At 38.5% G+C, this 21746-nt stretch overlaps 1 protein-coding gene across 1 annotated transcript in view; it reads left to right on the top strand.

The window, feature by feature from the left end:
- The first annotated feature begins 3969 nt into the window (after positions 1-3969).
- The window catches only part of SLC25A36 (solute carrier family 25 member 36), a 30201-nt gene continuing 12424 nt past the window's right edge, over positions 3970-21746 (top strand). The window contains exons 1-4 of the mRNA XM_024556397.3: positions 3970-4224; positions 13164-13328; positions 15091-15168; positions 17779-17879. Coding sequence (XP_024412165.2) covers positions 4184-4224; positions 13164-13328; positions 15091-15168; positions 17779-17879 — 385 coding nt within the window. The 5' untranslated portion in view covers positions 3970-4183. The remainder of the gene's footprint in view (positions 4225-13163; positions 13329-15090; positions 15169-17778; positions 17880-21746) is intronic.

Here is a 21746-nt window from a genome sequence, read left to right as displayed (position 1 = left end):
CTTTTCTGATGTGATATATTTACTTTCGACAACCAGACGCAGTTTTCATTCTTTTATTGTGGTAAAGTATCCGTAACATAAAATTTACCATTTTAGCCATTTCTGAGCGTACAATTCAATGGCACTGAGTACATTCACATTATTGTGCAAACATCACCACCACCATCTTCAGAACATTTCCATCATCCCAAACTGAAACTTCATACCCACTAAGTGCTAACTCTCCTACTCCACTTTCCCCCGCCCCGGCAACAACTATTTTATTTTCTTTCTTTATGAATTTGACTAGTCTAGGTATTTCATATAAGTGGAATCATACAATATCTGTCCTTTGGTGATGCCTTATTTCACCTTACATCATGTCTTCAAGGTTCATCTCTGTTGTAGCATGTGTCAGAATTTCCCTCTGTCTTAAGACTGAATATTCAACATTGTATGTATCATTCATACCATAGTTTGTTTACCCATTCATCTGATGATGGACACATAGGTTGTTTCCACCTATTGGTTATTGAGAATAGTGCTGCAATGAACATTGGTGTGAACCTATCTGTTTGAGTGTCTGTTTTCAGTTCTTTGAAGTACGTGGCTAGATGTGGAATTGCTGTATCATATGGTAATTCTGTTTAAGTTTTTGAGAAATTGCCATCCATTTTCCACAGAGCTGTACCATTTTACATTCCCACCAGCAACTCTCAGGGTTCCAATTTCTCCACATCCTGGCCAACACTAGGTATTTTCTGTTTTTGTTTGTTTTGTCTTATTTTCATAATAGCCATCCTAATGGTGTGAAGTAGTATCTCATTCTGGTTTTGATTTGCGTTTTCCCAATGAGTAGTGATGTTGAGCACCTTTTTGTGTACTTATTGGTCATTTGTAAATCTTTGGAGAACTATCTATTCAAGTCTTTTGCCTATCTTATGAGTTGGGTTGTTTGTTTGTCTTTATTACTTTGTAATAAAAACAAAGAATTAATGCTAAAAGCAAGGTCCAAAGCCAACAAATTGGATTTCAAAGCAGGGACTTTTGGTAGGGCCCTTGTATAGGTTCTTAAATGGGAGATAGGGTACTACTTATGTATTACCACAAACTGTTGAAGTCCCAGGCATTATCCAAATAAAATTAAAACATGTGTTACACCTTTATCTCAATAAAATCTATGCATTTCTTTTCAAGGTCTCCCCACTGTTCTAATACTCTTGTCCTAGAAAGTTGGTTCATTTTTTTTCCGAGCCTGCTGGGACACACTCTGGAGTTGGTGGTCCCTGAGAGACAGTGTTTTTTCACAAGCAAACTGCTAATTCATTGTGGTGAAAAATCCATTTCTCAAACTCATTATCTATTTCCAGTGCTATCTCTGCTTGTCACCTGTGGATTAGAAGAATCTTTAACTATCATAAACTAAAAATGTGACACAGAGCAGCTGGTGGGAGTGGTGGCTCCATGAGATACCAAATATGCGCTCAGGAGCCACTGCCCTTGTGACTCCATCTGGGGCAGAGTTTCCTTCCATGACAGCATCTGAAGGAGGTTCAAAAGCAAACGGTCGCATTTATCATCATTATTGCTCGTTATAGGAATAACTGGTACTGCATGTGAGAGCTCTGGCTCCCTCCTTACCAGTTTCAAAAACTTCATTAAATGTGATAACTATAGCATTCACTATGTCAGAAACATGTAGCCAAAGCTATTGTCTTAAGTACATCTAAAATGTTGCAGTCACTTTGGAAAACAGTGTGGCAGTTACTCAAGGGGTTAAACATTATCTTATGACTCAGCCATTCTACTCCCAGGTATATTCAAGAGAACTGAAAACATGTGTCTGGGCTAAAACTTGCACATAAATGATCATGGCATCATTATTCATGATAACGCCCAAATGGAAATAATCCAAATGGCCATCAACTGAGAATGGATAAACAAAATGTGGCATATGTACCTATACAATGGAAAATGATTCAGTCATAAAAGGTAATGAAGTACCAACACATGCTACAACATGAATGAAACTTGAAAACATTATGCTTAGTTTTAAACAAAGCCAGACACAAAAGGCCACGAATCTTTTCATTCCATTTATATGAAAAATCCAGATTATGCAAATCCAGAGAGATAGAAAGTAGGTTAGTGGTTATCAGGCGGTGGTAGAGAGGAGAATGGGAGTGACTGCTAACAGGTGTGGGGTTTCTTATTTGGTGAGAAAGATGTTCTGGAACTAAGATGTGCTGATGGTTGTACAACCCTGAGAATCTAGTAAAACCCACTAAATTGTACACTTTAAATAGGTGAGTTGTATGGCATGTGAATGATACCTTAAATAAAGCTGCTACAAAAAAAAAGGAATACCCACTAAATGTTAATGTAATGGTTTTCGGCAAGTACGACTGGGGTGCCAAGTTTTATTTCTACTTTTCTGTTCTTTTCAAATTTCTCCCTCCCTAATGGGCACCTATTACCTCACCAACTAAAGCTCTGGAATCAGATAGACTCCGCTGGATTCAAATCCAAGCTCCTTCTGGATGACCCGGATAATGAGTCTTCTCATGAAAAACTGGGGAAATACTATCACATACCTCACAGAATAGTTGTGAGAATTTAATCAGAGAATGCTGTAAAGTGCTTAGATCAGAGCCTAGCACATCAGTAAGTGCTCAAGAAATATCAGCTGGCATTTTTGTTATTAAGAATGCAAGGTGGCAGACTACTACTAATTATTCTATGTTGGCCTTATATAACACTCCTGTAGGTGCTTTGCATATTTTGACATAGCTAGTCTTTACAAGTACCTTATGAGGTGGGTCCTCTCGTGCCTCTTTTACAGATCATTTACTGTGGAGTGGATGAACACTTGCCAGTGGCTTGTAGTCTGTATATTTTGCAGGAATGTAAGAGAGGTAAAGAGCATACAGAGCTGTGGCAATCAGGGAGGATTTCATGAAAGAAATAGCCTAGGAAGGAAAGGAATGTGAGCCCTGGGTCATCACACATGAGTAGGAAAGGATGGTGAGGACCATGCAGGTAGAATGCGTTACCAAAGAGGTGAAAAATATGAACATTTGTTCAGTGTACGTGATGAGTACAGATTATGTGTTATATTACTCTGTACTGTTCTGCACCTGCGGAACAATTACTAATTAACATTTCAAATATTTAATCACGTCTTGGAGTAATAAAACATTTTCTTTCCTTTACTCTTTGATCTTCCTGTGTGTGTATGTATGAAACATTTGCTGATTAGAAGAATGAGTAAATGTCTTTATTCTTTCTAAAATAGTGTTTTATTTTCCTGTTTTAGTTAGTAGGCTTGGAGATTCTTCCCCACACAGATCTACCCCACCCCTTGTCACGCTTGCATAATATTCACGATAGGAATGTTTCATGATTTAATTCCCCTACTGATGCCAATTTTCCACTATTAGAAGCATTGTTTGTAAACACTGTACTGTTGTTTGTGATCTTGCCCGAGTATTCTACTACAAGCCTTTTCATGCATTGTTACTTTTTGATAAAGAAGCAGAAATGTGGGTCATAAATCCCATTTTTAAAAAGTGAAAAAGGGGTCACTGGGAAATCTCAACTTTGTTGTAAACCAGTTTAGCTCTAAATAACATCTTAAAAAAAAAAAAGTAAATCAGAGACTTGGCAGGCTCGCGCCCCAACTCTCCTGGCGTACCAGAAGTCCAGGAAGTTTTCTCACTTAGTCGGGTGGGAGCGTGGGCGCCCAGAGGGCGTGGGGTGCTGTGAAAGCGGTTTGGGTGGGAGGGCACAATGACCCACCACCCTCACAGCTCGCGTTCTGGCCCCGCCTATTGGCCCCTTTCATTGAAAAAAACCTCTTAGCGATCACGTGAAACAGGCATGCCAGAATCGTGACGTCGAGCGGCGCGGACCAATGGGAGCTTCTGTTTATATCGCGGGGGGGTGAGGGGCGGGCCTGCGGCATATTCACGCCCCCACTCCCAGCCGGCCCTCGCGTCACCTCCGCGCTGCTCGCTGAGTCGGGTCGCGAACGCTCTCCTCGGGCGGGAGGCGGCGCGGCTCCACGCTGCTGGGAGGGCCGTGCCGGTGACTTTCTGCAGCCGCGTCTCCGCCAGCTTCCCTCGCCGCCCGTCGGGCGCTGTGCGGCTCTAGTCCCGGGCCGAAGCCGCCTGCCTCAGCGCCCGGGGGACATGCGGGAGAGAGAATGAGCCAGAGGGACACGCTGGTGCATCTATTTGCCGGAGGGTATGGGCCGGGCGGGGCGCGTAGACTGAGGCCGAGGGGCTGAGCGGAGGCTGAGGGCGGTGGCCTGAGACTAGGGCGAGAATGGGGAGAGGGGCGCTGGTCCGCAGGATGTGGGGATGCGGCCCTGGCGGGGAGGGTTGGGAGAATGAAGCCAGGAAAGATTGAGGTTTGGGGCCTGCGGAGGTGGAGCGAGCCTGGGGCCTGATCCTTGGGCCTGAGGCGCGGCGGGCGGGGCTGGGGTCAGCACGGGTCCCTGGGGCCAAGGCTCACCCAGGACTCAAGCGGATTCCTAGCCGGTGTCCGGGGTGCAGGCCCACGGGTGGAGTGTAGCTGCAGGCCTCACGTAGGCTACTGGGAGGGTAAGGGGAGAACCGGCTGGGAAGTGCGGAGGCCGAGGACAAAATGGGCGCCGGGGCCGCCTCCTCCTTCCCTTCTTGCCGTGCGGGCTACGGGGTCTCCTCAAGTCGCTGGGGCCCCATCGCCTACTCCAGCATCCGATTTCTGGGCCCTGCTCTGCCGGGGTGGGTCCTAGCACCAGATAGGGTGTATTGCGTATTCTCTCTCCCGCGGTAACTGTAGGGTTCTAGCTCTTGGAAAATTTCCTTTGCAAGCTTCTCCAGGTTACGAGGTGCGTTGCAAAGCGGCAGTGCCTTTGAGGTCAGATTCTGTTCATGAAAGCCCACACTGCTGCACCAACTGCTTTTCCTTTGCTTAAAAGAGAAAAAAAGTATGGGGGTAGGGAGAGTTTAAAAGCTTTGACTGTATTGTGTGTAAAGGATTAGGACTGAACGGAAGTCTTACATTGCCAGTCTGAGTGGCAGAGATACTTCGTTGAGCCAGTTGAGGCTCCTTTTTAGGTTTGTTCCAAATTATTTGGAGAATCGTAACAGTTTTAAGTTTAGGAGTTATCTGTAGGATCATAAAGTTATCAAAAATGGCTATGGTGAATTATGCTGAGGCATAATTTCTTTTTTGCTTATATGACCATATGAAGTCTCATCCTCTTAAGCCATACAGTTTGTTTTTACAACGACCTTTTTAAAGAGTACTACGGTAATACATACACTGTTCTATTCACAGCGTCTTGATTTCAGTTGGGTATATGGGCTGTATTGCCAGCGATGGCGTTACCTGGGTTGGCACATTCATTCAACAGACATTTGCTACACACCACTGTTCTGACATTAAACACATTTTTTTTTAATCCACGATACCCAGTTTAGGCAAAGTTTGCTTTCCACATTGCTGGCTCATTTACCAATAATCTTGGCAAATTAAATCATTTAAAAAAAACTCGTTAGCCATATAGATGTTGTAAAGATGCCTTGTTATGCAAATAATTGGATTCCCTCTTGTAATTACATCGCTAGCAAATGCCTGAAAAATTAGGAAACTGCACTACTCTGGCCACTATTTTCACTGAAAAATGAACAAATCCTTTTATTTTAATTGCTTCATCTGTAAAGTGGGAAGTGTGATTTCTGAGGCCTTTTTCTGGGTTCTATAACATTTCTATTACTCTGGATTGGAGATCTATACATCAAGTTTTCTTAATAGTAGGGCACATTTATTTGAAATGTTTGTTTGATTGCACTAACTTCCCAGTTTGGATAGGATCATCAACTTTGTTATTAATACACGTAAAGGCCCTTCTGGTTAACCTTTTCTTTAAAAACCGGGAATGGAGAGTTTTTGCCACATCCGAACATAGGTAGATTTAGGAACCCCTTCTCTCAGAAAGAGCCTGTGCAGGTTCTTCCAAATACTGAACAAGATACTGGTACGCAGGGCCTGACACAAGATAGGTGCTGGGCCTGGTAAACTCCCTTCCTTTGCAGTTCGACTTGGTTTTACATTTATAAGTGGTTGTATAAGTCACTCAATATAAAACCTTGCTTATCTGTTTTAGAAAAACATTAGAACTAGGAAGGATGGTAAAAACCCTCTGTTTAATCCCCTTGGAAATGGGGGAAAAATACTGAGGTGTGAAAAATTGACTTACCAAGGTCAAACAGTTTTTCATACATGTAAATGAGAAGTAAATAATCTCAAGGGGGAAAAATCAGGACAACTGTAATAGTATAATCAATAAAATTTAATTTTTAAAAAAGTAAATCTCTAAAGATTCTTCTGGCTCTATATTATATAAAATCAATTCTGTAGAATGTTCTGGAAGTCTTTATGCTAAGCATCATGGGAATGCAAATCAGGTTATCAGTGACATTGTTCTTAATTGAAGATGTCTAAATTTTCTGTATTTTACTGTGGCTTAGTTTTAGGATGTTCATCATAGAAAGCTAGATGCCATTGTTTCTTTTATCCTGATAGAATCAAGTAAATGAGGAGTTAGGAAATTTCATTTTTACTTCAATAATAATTAGAGAAAAGGAGAGGGGGTTTTTTGGGGGGGAGTTCATTTTTTTTAAGCTGTTTAACTGGGCACACACAGCTATTGTTTGGATTAAATTATGAAACAGTATATTTTAAAAGAACTAAGTAACCTTTCACAGTGACATTTAATCTTAGGTTAAAAATTGTTTGAATGTGGAGCCTTTGGATTGTTTTCCTGATAATTATAACAGTATTTATTCAAGTACGTGTGCATCAGGACCTCAGAGATTTCCAATCTGTCCGTGTTATTAAATCAGGAACATCTGAAACAGACGGGCGCTGGACCTGGGGTCTGGGTGACGTACTCACGTGCATAACTCGTGCTTTCTTTAAGGCACCCTTTGGCCCCATTATGTTTTGCCAGAGTTAATATTCAGAGTTTGTAAGGTCATTGGTTATGTTAATTGAGTTATGGAGGCAACCCAGCAGCCTAGCCCGCAGAAGGATGTCTGTAAGGTTTAATTTTAGTTGTACTTTCAGTAACACTATGTTTGCGTATGAAACATTTGTAAATTCTTTAATAGAACGACACATTGTCTAGTGCTGTGTCAGTGGCACTTGTCCACCCAGAGGCAGTTCGCTTTTTTCTTTTCTGTTTGAGAGAGGGAATGTTTCAAATGGGAGGGCTGAACCTTCAGGACGTCAGTGGGTGAATGTTTTCCTTTGTAGCTCCTACAACAGTGAGAGCTTAATCCATGTAATGAGTAATATCTTAGATTATCTAAAAAACTTGGTTATAGAATTAATCCATTTATTCATTAAGAATCTCCCACTTGGGTGTCAGATACTGATTCTGTGTAAATTTGTTATATTACTTAACCTACTTCCTTGTAAAATCAGAGCAGAGATAGAATACTTAAAAGTATAATTAATGTGGTTTATTTCCACTTTGTTTTTTATTAGTCTATTTTCATAATTTTTACACCTTTTCTTATCTCTCTCTTCTTTTCCTTGTTAAAATGCATTCTTTCATTCTTAATGATACATGACAAGACTAAGGGAAGTTGCCTTCTCCTCATGTGCTCGAAACTGTGGTTCTGCAACTGTGTTAGTGTAGTACAGCGGTGTGGGTCATGGACCCCCGGCCAATTCCAAAGACCCTTTCAGCTGTCTCAGAGGTTAAAGGTTGTTTCTTTTCTTCTTAACAGTACGACTCCCTCTAATTTACATTAACTAGAAAAGACAGAACGGTTCAGTTATACTGCAGAGAATTATTAACATTGTGTACTAGTTTGTGAGTAGGTTACTCCAATTCAACACATTTTCCTATTCCTTCCAAAATGTAACGTGGGTAGCCGAAATATTGTGCACATAGGAGAAAGCGTATACGTGTGTGTATACATACACATATATATGTAGCTACTGTCATGAGAATACTAAGACATTTGCTCTTTCACTGTTGGCATTTGTACTAATGGCTCAAAAGCAGTGATGGGTGCAACTGCTGGTGCCTTACCACTCGTCGGCGCTGCCATCAAAGTGCACTGGTACTTGCTGGCACTTGAGTTCAAAACACCAGTTTCACTGACAAATGTTTTCAAAGCAGAAAAATTGATTTTATTAATTTTACTAAAATTTTCAAAAGTTAACATCTTTCTGTGTAACCAGATGAGGAATATGAGTAAAGTACTCCTGCATACCAAAGCAGTTCTGTGGTGGTTTCGTCTCACGCTGAACTAGCCTCTGTTTTTATGAGAACTGTTCTTACTTGAAAGAACAATTGACAGATTGACTATTCAGACTTGACCATTTGGCAGACATTTTTCTCAAAAAATGAAGGAAGTAGGCCAGTTGGTTCAAGGAAAACCACTGATAACATTTTTGCCATATGATAAAATGAGTTTTCAAGGAAAAAGTATAGTTTTTGAAATCTTGGACTGACAAGAAGTGTCATTTTTATATTGTATAGTAAAATATCAACTTCAGTACCTATTTTATATACGTACACATATGCACACACAGAGAAGTATTGTGGACCCAATCAGAGTAAGTGTTGTCCATTTACAAATTACCTTGCATATTAAAAACAGATGTCCTGCTCCGTACGTTCTCAGAAGGTTAAAATCAAAGCAATGTGTCTGACAACCACAGTCTTAGAATCCCAGTTCTTCTCCGTGACCCACCCTTTCCAGAGCTGAATCCTGGGGTGCCTTGGTTTCTCCTCTGGTCAGGCTAGTAAAAACTTCTTTAAGCCAAGGGAAACTGAAGGTTCGGTGTTCCTCAGCTTGAGGTGGTCCCACTGATGGGATTTTGTGTTCGTGCACATGACCTAGGGATTGATGACTCAGCGGGAATACGGCTGAAACTGATCTGCCCGCTATTGCTACTTGGTGAACAATTTCTCCCTCCTCTCTTCTATCTCCTTCACTCCTCCCAAACTTCTTATAATTGGGGTGGGGGAGAGCACTTAGGAGGGCCCCAGAGGCCTTTTCTTTCTTAGAAGACTGACTTGCACTGATTCGTGTTTTGTTTTTGTTTTTTTAACCAGTCACTTGGTTACATTGTGCCTGGGTTCAAAAAAAAATCCACTCTAAGTAGCCTTTAGCCACTGTTTTACTCAAGGGATCATGGGGCCCTTAAGTAGTTAGGACACCTGGCATGCCAGGAGTTTTAAACAGTTCTCATTCTCTAAGATCAGTGCACAGTTGTATGATTACCTGACTCGCTAAGCAGCCTTGGCCTTCTTACATCTTTAAAATTTATGACATCTGCCTATAAAATTTGTAAATGAACACTGACCCAAGTAGTTTCACTAAGAACATATAGTACCAGGTGCTCTCACCTGGATATATCAAAGGCATGGTGACATTTAACAGTTTTATTAGATTCTTAAACCTTAGAAACTGCCCCATGTAGGGTTTTGATGTTACAGGATAATGAACTAGGCTCTTCTGTCAAATTTGGCTGTTCTCTGGTTAGAATTCTTTGCATTTAGAGCAGAGGAATGAGCAACTTTTAACTATAATTTTTTAATAGTAAAGCATCCAACTCAGTCTTTTTAAAGTTTAAAAAAATTTTTTTCCCATCACCATTCATCCCCCCATACCCTCTTCCACCTCCACCCCCCACCCCCCCACAGTCACCACACCAATGTCTGTGCCCTTGAGTTTTTTCCTCTTTATTTTTTTTACACTAAGTCCTTATTAGTAACAAATTTATTGGTGACACCTTGCACCTGATACTAACTCATCAGTCACATCACTGGATCAGAAGGGCTCAAGACCAATTAGAATGCAAGAAATAAAAATGAAGGCTGCTCTAAGGCACTTGCAGTGGGAATCGTGAGGGGAAATATGAAAGGAAGTTTTGAATGTAGAACCAGTGAGACTTGAGAAGTCGGATATCAGAAGGTCTCTGCATCCCTTTATCTCAGTTGCAGCTGATGATTGTTAGCCTTCAGTACCTCATACCTAGATAATTATAGGAACTTCTTCCCTTGTCATTTTAAAAATTGTGTGCGTATAAGGTGTATAACATGCCTCTTGTACGCATCCTGACCCGAATCAAACTAGCGACCTTTCACTTTTCAGGACCACGCCCAACCAACTGAGCCACACTGGTCAGGGCATCTTTCTAATTTTTTTAAAAGATTTTATTTATTTATTTTTAGGGTGGGGGGAGAAAGAGAGGGAGAGAAACATCAGTCCATTGCCTCCCGCACACCCCCAGCTGGGGACCTGGCCCACAACCCAGGCATGTGCCCTGACTGAGAATCAGTCCGATGACCGTTTGGGTCTCAGGCTGGTGCTCAGTCCACTAAGCCACACCAGCCAGGGCTATTGCTAATTTTTTAAAAATATTATATTGGCTATACAAATTGATGTTCATGAGCAATTTACTTATAAATAATAAAAATATTTAAAACAGTATTCATTGCTAAGAAACTTCCTTGTGGGGGGAGTGGAATAGGACATAATTTTAAATGTCATGATTTTTATATAGAATACTTAAAAAAGTAATTTCTAGTTTTTTCCATTACTTGTTTTATGATTTGCTTGGCTTAAGAGAATAATTATGCTGCCATGTCTTAAAAATTCATAAGGGAGACAAGCAGTATATATGTAAAAAATACATTTCAGTTGTGCTCATATCCTTTTAATTGTGAGGCTGTGAATGCATTGTCCTCGGCTGTCAGCTATTAAGTAGCACACTGCTCTAATCTTGCACTGAATTGACCAGCCCATAAAAGTGCATCTACCCGTAAGCTATACAAGATGTGTAGTAATGCAGAAAAACACATTTTTTCCCCTACCCTTTTTGGTTAAATTGCATCTAATTAGTACAGTGTTTGAAATTTTATGGCAACTCAGTGGATTATGAAATGCAGTTTGGTTGCTTTGTGACCAGCATGTTCATATGTAAGATTATACAATGATTAATAATAATACAAGAATAAGCTCTGCGTTTTGTATATTTAAAACTGTAAACCTGCTTTTGCTCACCCTGTGTTATATGAAATGTTCAAGTGGCAATACTGATGTAAAATATTTCTCATGGGTTGAAGTCAAAGATTTACAAACCACTGATAAAAGGTAGAGAAAGAGCTGGACTAAGAATCAGGAGATAACCTGGAACAAATAATTTTCCCTTTTAGGACTTTTGTTTCCTCTTAAATTCTAGGATATTTAATGATACAGTGTTCATTCATTCATTCAGTACATGAGTGTTTGCTATGTCACAGGCATTATTGGAGGTTCTGGTTTGTGGTAGTGTATAGAAGTTGCTGCTTTCCTGATGCTTATATAGCAAAAAGGGACACAGAAGAATAAGTACGTAAAATATTTAATATGTTAAGTAGCATTTGGTGTGATCAGAAAGGACATCACTGAGAAGTGGCAGCTGGGCAAAGGAGGTGTGGTAGTAACCCATTCCCATATTCCAGACAGGAATTTTATAGGTAGAGGGAACAGCAAGAACCAAGTTTCTGAGGCAGGACCATGCTTGGTATATTAAACAAATACAGTAGTTACGTTTGGGGGGAGTCAAGTTATACGTGGATTTTCAACCCCAAGGGGGCGGGGAGGTTGGCACCTCTAACCCTCACGTTGTACAAGGGTCATTACCACAGAGGGCCATACCTGTGGCTGGAGCAGCGAGGAGGTGGGTAGAAAGAGATGAGGTCAGAGGGATCAGCAAAGAGCGGATTGTGTAAGATCTTGCACACCACTGTGAGGGTTTTGGCCTTTATTCTGAATGACTTAGGATATCTGGAAAGTTTTGAGCACAGAAGTAACTGGTGTAATATAGTCGCTCTGACTACTGTGTTGAAGATAAATTAGAGGAGCTGGGGCAAGGGTAGAAGCAGCGAGGCACTAATTAAAAAGGATAGTGGCTTAGACCAAAACCAAAGTGGGAGTAGTGAGAAGTGGATGAGATTCGGGATTTACTTCTAAGTTCCGAGTCAAAGACAGTTGTACACAAATACACATCCTTTTTTCACGGGGTCCAGCGAGTTCCAGAAACACGAACCACGTTCTCCAGATAAAAGCCCTTGCTGTTTTTCAAAAACACTGCTAAAATTTTGGTAAATTAAAAGTAGAAAAAATGTTTTCAAAAGTTTTTTTAAAAAGCTGCTGAAAAATATGAAAAAACCAACATTCCTCAGTTTCCCCCATATCTTCTTCCTAGTGGGACTTCTGTACGACTTAGCTGTTCCTTTGAAATTTTCTTCACACTTTCTTTTCTGGGGGGTGAGGATTTGGTTGTAGTGTACCACTCCCTGTTTCCCCCTTCTTTCCCTCCTCTCAATATGTGGTTACTTACATCACAATTTTTTGTTAAATCAGTAGTCAGTGCTTCCCTCGTTGTGACGATACAAATATTGTTGATAGCATACGTAAGTTATATATTGTCAACTTCATTTTGAATAACTTCATTTCCCCCCCTAGAATTAATAATTGCCCCACATTTAAAAATGTTTGCTTAGTTAGGTGAGTGCTTATGCTTATACATGAATATTTATTTTCATATGGTCAAATATATTCATCTGTTAGACTTTTTTTGTTTCTCCCCCTGGAGATCTTGATTCCTCTGAACTCTGTCATCCAAATCCTATCTGGCCTGGTTATTTTTCTAAGACTTGACATTTCACTGTCATCTTGGGGCTACATTCTCCCTGTCCTGGGTTATTCTATTCCTGCATTCGTCATTCCCCGCCTCCTCCCAGTTGATTGGAATATCATTGACACAGAGCACTGCATTAGTCTTGGGTGTACGATGTAACGATTTGATATATTCCCTCTGTGTCAGTTTACTCCCTTGTGGAACACACCCTTTAGCAGCCCTGTAAGAAAGGCTACAAGATAGGAAATTTCTTGAATATTTCTTTATCTTATTTGACTAATTCTTGTGAGATAGATATTAAGCTCAGTTCTTTCTAGCTACCAAAGGTACTTGTATGCGGTCAAAAAATGAAACATTTGAAAAATTGTTTATTCTCCTAAAATAAAAAATGTTACATTTTAGTACCTTGGCAGAGCCTCGATGGCCTTCATGTTTACTAACTTATAAATTAAGCAGATAAGTTTTGTTCTTCTCATTTTTTGTAGATGCGGTGGTACCGTGGGAGCTATTCTGACATGTCCACTGGAAGTTGTGAAAACACGGCTGCAGTCATCCTCTCTGACGCTGTACGTCTCTGAAGTTCAGCTGAACACCATGGCTGGAGCCAGTGTCAACCGAGTGGTGTCTCCCGGGCCTCTCCACTGCCTAAAGTGAGAGCACAGTGTTCATGAATGTGTTTCAGTCTATTTTCTGTTCTGTCGTGTTTTAAAGGGTGTTTTACAAGCTTAGTAACAGATTACTCTCAGTTATGTTCATTAAAAACAACCATCCCTAATGGAGGGGGACAGTTAGTTGAATATAAAATGTATTATTTCTAAATTGCATATATTTGGAATATTTTTTGCATTTATTCCATGGGGTTATTTTCTAAAACAATTATAGGTATTTTATTTTGAATTAAGTAAGTACATCCAATTAATATCAGTCTGTGACTCTTATATAACCTAAACAATAATTGAGATTTAAAGCAGACTTCTATGATTTTAAAACGGGATATGCAGTGTTTGGCATTTCTTGATGCTTTAGAAAAGTTTGTTTTTCCATTTTATCATACTTCATTACGTTACAAATTGAAGTTGAAATTTCAAAATTATTGAAATTAGATTTTCTATGTTTAAATTTGAGTATGTAACTGAATGCCTTATGTATCTGCCTTACCAGCTCACTTGGGACATAATCTGTTTGAATTTAGTTCAGTGGTGTGTATTTTGTAGTAGCAAATAAACTCATACTGTGTATTTACCTGCTCCACCAAAAGATTTTATCAGTCTCTTCCTTTTTAAAACTTACCTAAGTACATGAAGAGGTGGAATAAAATTGTTCAAAATTTGAATTAAAATGTCATATATAAATACTTCTATCAGATTAATAAGAGTATTGTAATGTGATTTTGATGTTCATTACTGCTGATTACCTCGCCTTAAAGTTCTCCCTTTGACCTTTATGACAATACTATATGTTTTTATTCTGTTTTTCAGTGATTCTGCTTTTTCTGAATTTCCTCAGAGGAACTACAGGACCCTTTGGCCTCTGCTTTAATTTCTCACTTTTTCACGCCCTCTTATATGAGTCAATTGCAAATGTGTATATATATATGTGGGGTTTTTTTTTTTAAGATTTTATTTATTTATGTTTAGCAGGACGGGAGGGAGAAAGTCAGGGAGGGAAACATCAATATGTGGTTGCCTCTCCAGCACCCCCTACTGGGAACCTGGCCTGCGACCTAGGCAGGCGCCCTGACAGAATCAAACCAATGACTCTTTGGTTCGCAGGCCAGCACTCAGTCCACTGAGCCACACCAGCCAGGGTGGAACTCGTCACATTTTGACCAGAAAAAAATGTTTCAGCACTTGCTCAGGAATCATTGGACTTGCTGGAACTTGTATGAGTCACAACGCTGCCCCGCAAGAGAAAATGTCTTATGGGAAAATTCATTCAGTACTTGTCGGTTTCAGCACTCATAACAAGTTCCAGAACAAGTTAATGATGAGAGCACCAAATGACCACTGGATTTTGAGGGCCGGATCAGAGAAATTTGCATTTGAAGCAAGTGCTTATGACTGTGAGCTAGATACTCTAAGCTTTTTATATATTAACTTATTTATTCCTCATAGTAACTCCTAAAAAGAGAGTACTGTTTACTGCTGATGAAAATAAGGATTAGAGAAAAGCTATTACTTTGTTTTCACAGCTTGTCAGTTACCAAAATTGGGCTTAGTATTGAGAAGTCTGGCCCCACAACTCAAATCCTTAATTAACCATTATTCTCAATGGCCCTTCAAGACATCGTTCTTACACATCTAGATTGAGAGCCACTGGCCCAGTTTGTTAACTCTGAATTAAAATATCTGCTGTACCACAACCTCCGTTTCTCCTCACCTCCAAAACTTAAATAATATTTTTCTCTTTCAGGGTGATCTTGGAAAAAGAAGGGCCTCGTTCCTTGTTTAGAGGATTAGGCCCCAATTTAGTGGGGGTAGCTCCTTCCAGGTAAAAAAAAAAAAAAAAATAAGTAAAATTGTCTCAATCTTTTCTTGTTACAAGCTTAATGAGGGAGGTGCTGAAGTCAAGGTGGCAAGGACAGAGCACTATGGTGAAACAAACAGGTATCAGTAAGCATCTGAAAGAATGAGCAGGTCGCACCATGTGGAGGTGCAGCAGAACTCAGCGAGATCACTGAAGCAGTGAAAGGGGAAGAATAAACTAAAGGAATTATCTTATTTTTCGGACTTTATGATGCACCGGACCATAAGACGCACCTCGGTTTTAGAGGGGGGAAATGGGGGGGGAAATTTGAAGCAAAAAAATACGGTCCTGCTCCTGCCTCCTGTGACGCTCCCCCCCCCCCCAAGTGAGCCAGGTAAGCTACATTCAGACTAGAAGACGCAGCCCCATCTCCCAAATTGGGGGGTGCGTCTTATAATCTGAAAAAATATGGTAGCTGAAGAAAGGGGAAGACCGGGATCTCTAGAACTGACCGTGTATTTAGGTTTAGGGGACAAAGTAAACAGATAGAATGGTTTCAATCTCTGTTAACAAAGCCAGAAAGGCCTTAATACATTAATTTATCATTTCCCTTCGATTTGTTTTTACCTTCGAGTGACTTCTTCCATGACAGAACACTGCAGTTTTTACATTCAGAGTGAAAATGCATGCCCAGCCTTCTGCCTCCAAGCAGTGTACCAGACCCATTCTCATTATGTATTGGGTTTCAACTTCTTATGGCCGATTTTCTCTTAAAAAATTATCCAAAATTTATCCTATTTATAGACTAAAAAAATGTGTATAGCGTAAAGCCTGGAATTCCACCTTGAATGCATTGCCTTTTCCTCACCCAGTGCTCTTTCCCACACGTCCTCCGTGCCTTACAAAAAACGATCATAGATAATGTGATGTAGTCTTTCATTAATTTTTCTGGCCTGTGTGTAATATGGAGACTTCTCATTTACATAAATTGAGTCTTACTAAAAGTATTTTGCCCAATTTGTCTTGTAGCCTTTTTCCATGAAAATATGTAGTTTTTTTAAAACTGCATACTATGACTATTCCATCATTATTAAGCATTTTTTATTGATAGACCTGTAGATTTATTTCCACATTTTTGCTCTTAAAAACAATGGTTTTGTGTACTTAACTGTACTCTTATGTTTGAGTACTTAAATTAGCATATTTTTTTAGGATAGCTACCTAAAAGTAGAATTTCTAGATAAAGGGTATATGCACATTAAAAATAAATGAATATTGCTCGTCTGCCTTCTGAAAAGGCATTCCATATATTTACTCTCAAGTAGTAAATTTGTTGTTCTTTATCCATGTATTACCAATGTTGGCTGCTATTTTATTTATGTCTTTAACTTGCCAAATAGACTAAACATGATTTTTCACTATTTTAACATACATTTGTTTAATTTTTGATGCATTCACACCCTCCTCACAATTACTTGTGTATCTCTTCTGTGAATTACCTGTATATACACAAAGTCTGTCCAGAAGGTGTCCAGCCACGTAATATGAAAAATAGAGACATTTATTGAAGATACAAGAAACACTGTACATGGACAGTTGACGCCTCAGTCCCCTTCAAAGTAGGCACCCTTGGACCTCACACAGTTCTCCCAGTCACCATTAGCTGCCCCATCATATCTTCCTGAATCTCATTGACAGTCCGAAATCTCTTCCCTTTCAAAGATTATTTTAGTTTTGGGAAAAACCAGAAGTCACAGGGCGCCAGGTGACTTGAGGGGCAGAGATACCCGGGTGATTTGATGTTATGCCAAAAAAAACCTCTGCATGAGGTGTGATACATGAGCAGGCACATTGTGATGAAGCCGCCAATCACCAGTGGCCCATAGCTGCAGCCTTCTGAATCATCCACATAGTTTCCATGGAAGAATTTTCAAGCTTAATGCAAAATTTGGTGCAGATTTGTTGCTGTATTGGTAGTCATTTTGAATGTGACAGCTACCTAGTATACATGCTCACTCAATGGCATCTACCGCCCCCACTGACTAGTACAGTGAAGTCATCATTGTTCATACATGTGCATTCCAGTCCACTCTCCTTGGCTGCCAGGTTACATTGATGTTGTGCAAACTGTTCTTGTTACGTTAACAGAGTGGCTGGACTTTTTCCTGGACAGATCTCGTATAGTTTGATCAGTTGGGTCAGTTTTATCTTTCTCTCCTCACCCCCCCTCCCAATAAAAATACATGTAAGTGTTCAGACCATATTTCCTTAATTCAGGTGTATTTAATTTAGCCTTAATGTTACATAAGCATTTCAGTCTTATTTCATGTGTTTCCAAAAGTTTGTACAAATACTTTTAGTTATAGTTAGTTGCTCTAAAAGTATTGGGACGGGTTGAAGAGGGTGTCTGAGGAACTTTACATTTGAATTTGTCTTTCTTAATGAGTCCATACAGAAAGCACATCAGGGTCTTTGTGGAAAAGTGTGAATTAACCTGATGTGTTACATGAGCATTCAGCTAAGACTTTGTTTATGTTTTTAGATTATTCTAAAATTATAACTTAATTTACATGTCATTTAAATCTTATAAATTAAGCAACATGCTTATTGATAAAATTTAAATCTTCATTTTAGAGCAATATACTTCGCTGCTTATTCAAACTGCAAGGAAAAGTTGAATGGTATATTTGATCCTGATTCTACCCAGGTACACATGATTTCAGCAGCAGTGGCAGGTATGAATATATAATGTTAAAAACAAATTTTCTGAAGCCTAGAGACTTAATATTGAATTTTGATTAATTTAAATTGTGAAGTTAGGACAATGTGCTTCTCATTGAATAGCATGCACAAACGTGTATTAGTACACAGTAAATTTGGTCAGGAGGTGTATGTAGGAGCTGTTGTCAGTTGGTATTTGGTAAAGGAGTTGTGATAGCATACAGGTGATACAGTATTTACATTGTATTGTGTAGTTTACTGAATATTTAGTCATTACTTTCAACAAGTTTTAAGAATCCAACCATAATTACACTATCAGTAAGTTATGGAGCTGTCATTTATTCTTCTCTCCTCAATTTCTGTTAGTGCCTTTTCCTTTTTGCTGCATGTTTTGGCTTCTGTCTGAAATGTGCCGGCAGTTCTTGGTAAAGTATTCATTTTGTCCTGTGCTCAAAATGCTGAAATATTTGTGAGTGGTGTCTTACTGGTCACTCAGAGTTAACTGTAACGTACATATTTTGAAAAATACATTTAGTACTTCATGTAAATGACACCGGATAGCACTTGAAACTTAGGCACTGGCTATGTGTACATGCTTGCTATACAGATATTTCCAGGAATTCTTCTGTCCTTATTAAGTATATGTGAGTATGTATGATTCTAAATTAAAACAACCAGTCCTGGGCCTCTCTGCCCTGCCTTAAAGATAAGCTCCAGTCTGGTTCTGAAATCATTTTTTGCGATGCATGTTAGACAAAGCCATGACCTTTGGTTCTCAATAGAAAATTCTCTACAATTTTCTGAGATGTGTTGCATATTGAACCATGCCTGACATTTCTAAATTATGCTATGACTTTATAAAGCAAGTTGTATCTACTTTCTCTACTTGTTGATCAATTGTCAATTGTATGCTTAACAATGCGTGTCTTAAACTGTTAACCATTTTCTGTTTAGAAATAAATTGGATCAGTTTGAACCACATACTTAACGAACTGAGTGTAAGTTGGAAATACTAATTTCTGAAAGGTTAATTGCCATATAATCTAGCTGATTCTAGCATATACCTTACAAATTTTTTTCAAAGCTTTATATGGTTAGTAATTGTTGACTAACTCATTGAATTTTTAAAGCTGGCAGATGAAATCTTAAAGAGCAAGGTGGTGAAATATTCTTATTTACCCATGTGGAGGGATCTTGGGCAAGTTAAGTAATTTATGTGAACCTCCATTACCTTATCCTTAGATTGAGTAGGTTGCTTTATATAGATTTGGATCTTTAGAATTAGTTCTTCAGTACCATAGAAGTCATCTGGTTACAAATAGAATTATTTTTTAAAGTACTTTTACAGATGTTGAATACCAACTTTCCCTCTGCACATTCAGTGGGTATAATGTAAAAATATCTAATACCAGACTATAGAATCTTTATATGTTTCTGGATTACCAGTATTGGAGCATTTTTGTTTTTTAACCCCAGAAAATTACAAAGGAATGTTAATCTTCCTTTTTTGAAAGAATTAAAATCAAGAAAGTAGACAAGCAATAATTTGAAGTGGAGGATAGTTATTATATATTCAGTATTACAAATTTAGAGTTTCAGAATATCTTGATTCCTCTGGAACATTTTTTCATTAGAATATAGTATCAGCATTTATTATTATATTTGTATCACATTGCAAAGAATTTCAGTGTGATTGTTATTTTGCACATTTTCCCCCAAATATGTACAAGTGTTAAAGTTTGTTTTTACCTAAACGTTGATACTATTTCCCAAGTTGAATTCTTTGAATTTTGGTTAATAGACAGTCTTTGCTCAGAGGTATTGCACTGTACACTTACTGTATAATTTGGAAATACTTCAACTTGTTTGTAGTGACATTTTTTCAAAGAATTGTGCTTTCAGAGTTTTCTTGCACTGGTTATGAACATTAACGTTTAGCTTTGCGGTTTTTATACGTAACTACATGGTTGGTGAAACTCAGTGGTCCCATGCAGACTTTTGCCTCCTTCATTCTTGAAACAATCTAGGCCAGATTGCTCTGGTTTTGCTTCAGGATAATTTTTAGAGGTCTTAAAAATATGAAATGGGGTGCAAAGTGCCTAGAGGAAATCATGTAAAAAATTGTTTTTTAAGTAACCATTCAAAAAAAAAAAACTGCTAACCTTGTCACTTTAGTATGAAAAAACACACTAAAAGTAGTCCATTAATTATGTAGCCTGCTACATTTTGCCACATCAAGCAGCACACACATTAAGGATTTAGTAATATATTTTGTACATAATTTTTACTTCAAGTAACCTCTCAATTCAGTTGCATTTTGCATTTTACCCATACAAACTAGAGTGTTTAGATACTAAATCCTTTTAATTAAAAGGACAGTTTGAAGTAGATTTTATTTTCATTTGTTGTAGTGTTTCAAGGGAATACAAAAGAATTTTGAGCTCTAAATTTTCATGCATTGAAAATTTTATTCAACCGTGAGGCTATTTAATCAAATTAAGTAATGTTGACTCTTTGTGCTTTACCTGCCTTTTCCCCCCACATGTGACCTTTGTCATAGTAAGGGAAACTTAGCTATTGAGGGTATTGGTGTTTTTATTTAAATGAACTTGCATATCCCTCTGTATGTACCTATACACAGCTGGGTATGCAAATAATAAAATTAAGGGTTTTTTAAATTTCTTTAAAATTTTTTTTACATTTATTTATTTTTAGAGAGAGGGGAAGGGAAGGAGAAAGAGGGAGACAAACATCGATGTGAAAGAGAAACATCAATGGGTTGTTTCCCGCATGTGCCGTGACTGGGGACTGCATCTGCAGCCCACTCCTGTGCCCTGACCCGGAATTCAGCCTGAACCCGCGACCTTTCCCTTTGCGGGATGACGCCCAACCAGCTGAGCCACACTGGTCACGGCTTTTTCTTTCTTAATAGTAATTCTCAATTTTTTAAAGTTTTTATCTGGAATATACATATACTTTTATACGCAGCATTACAGATTTAAAAGAAATGACTTCTGACTTTTATTGGATTATATATTCAAACAGTTATTGATCAATTTTTAAAATACATAATCATTTAATATTTACTACTTTAGTTGGTTTTACTTATAGAATTCACTGTTAATTTTTCAAGATATATTTTCCGGTTTGACTTAAAATTTATTATTAAAGGTTAAGTTTTTGAGTGAAAACTTAAATAGGAATTTTGTCTTGCATATACAAACTATTTTTTTAAAGATTTTATTTGTCCATGGCAATTCATTGACCCAGATTGATGGTTGGACAGATGCTGTGTGTGTTTATATGTAAACATTCTTCCTGTTTTTTGTTTTGTAGAACACAAGAAATTAAATACAAAATAACCCAAAATATTCCATAAAAATGGATGAGCAATATTACTGGCCATAGTGCAAAAGGTGAAAGGTACTACTGTAGCAACATATGCTGTAATTTATTTCATTAAAAAAACTATAAATAGTTACAAAATGAAATTAACTGAATTTTTTTTAAGATTTCCTAAATAGTCTCATTGTTGTGATTTCAGCTTCTATCATGGTAGATGATAATGGTAGGAAAATATTTTCTTAGATTCCCCTTTGACAAGGTTAGCATTTTTTTCTATAAGGCAAAACTGGTCTTCTTTTAGGTAAGTATTTGGACTCTGAACTGCTGCAGATGGCAGAATTTTCAGTACTCGTTGAATTTTTTTAAAAAGAATTTATGGCCCGTTCTGATATTCCTTTTTTTTTTTAACTTAAAATTTTCAAAAAAGTTAGATCTCACCGTAAATATTTCTCAAATCCTTCCAATGGGATTCATTTTGTACACATGTTTCTGATGAGGTCACTGCTTGTTGTTATGATACAGAAAAGCCTGTGTCT

The sequence above is a fragment of the Desmodus rotundus genome, chromosome 8, assembly GCF_022682495.2.
Source record: "Desmodus rotundus isolate HL8 chromosome 8, HLdesRot8A.1, whole genome shotgun sequence".
NCBI classification, from domain to species: Eukaryota; Metazoa; Chordata; class Mammalia; order Chiroptera; family Phyllostomidae; genus Desmodus; species Desmodus rotundus.
The sequence above is the reverse complement of the archived record's forward strand: the minus strand, read 5'-3'. Positions and strand labels throughout refer to the sequence as shown.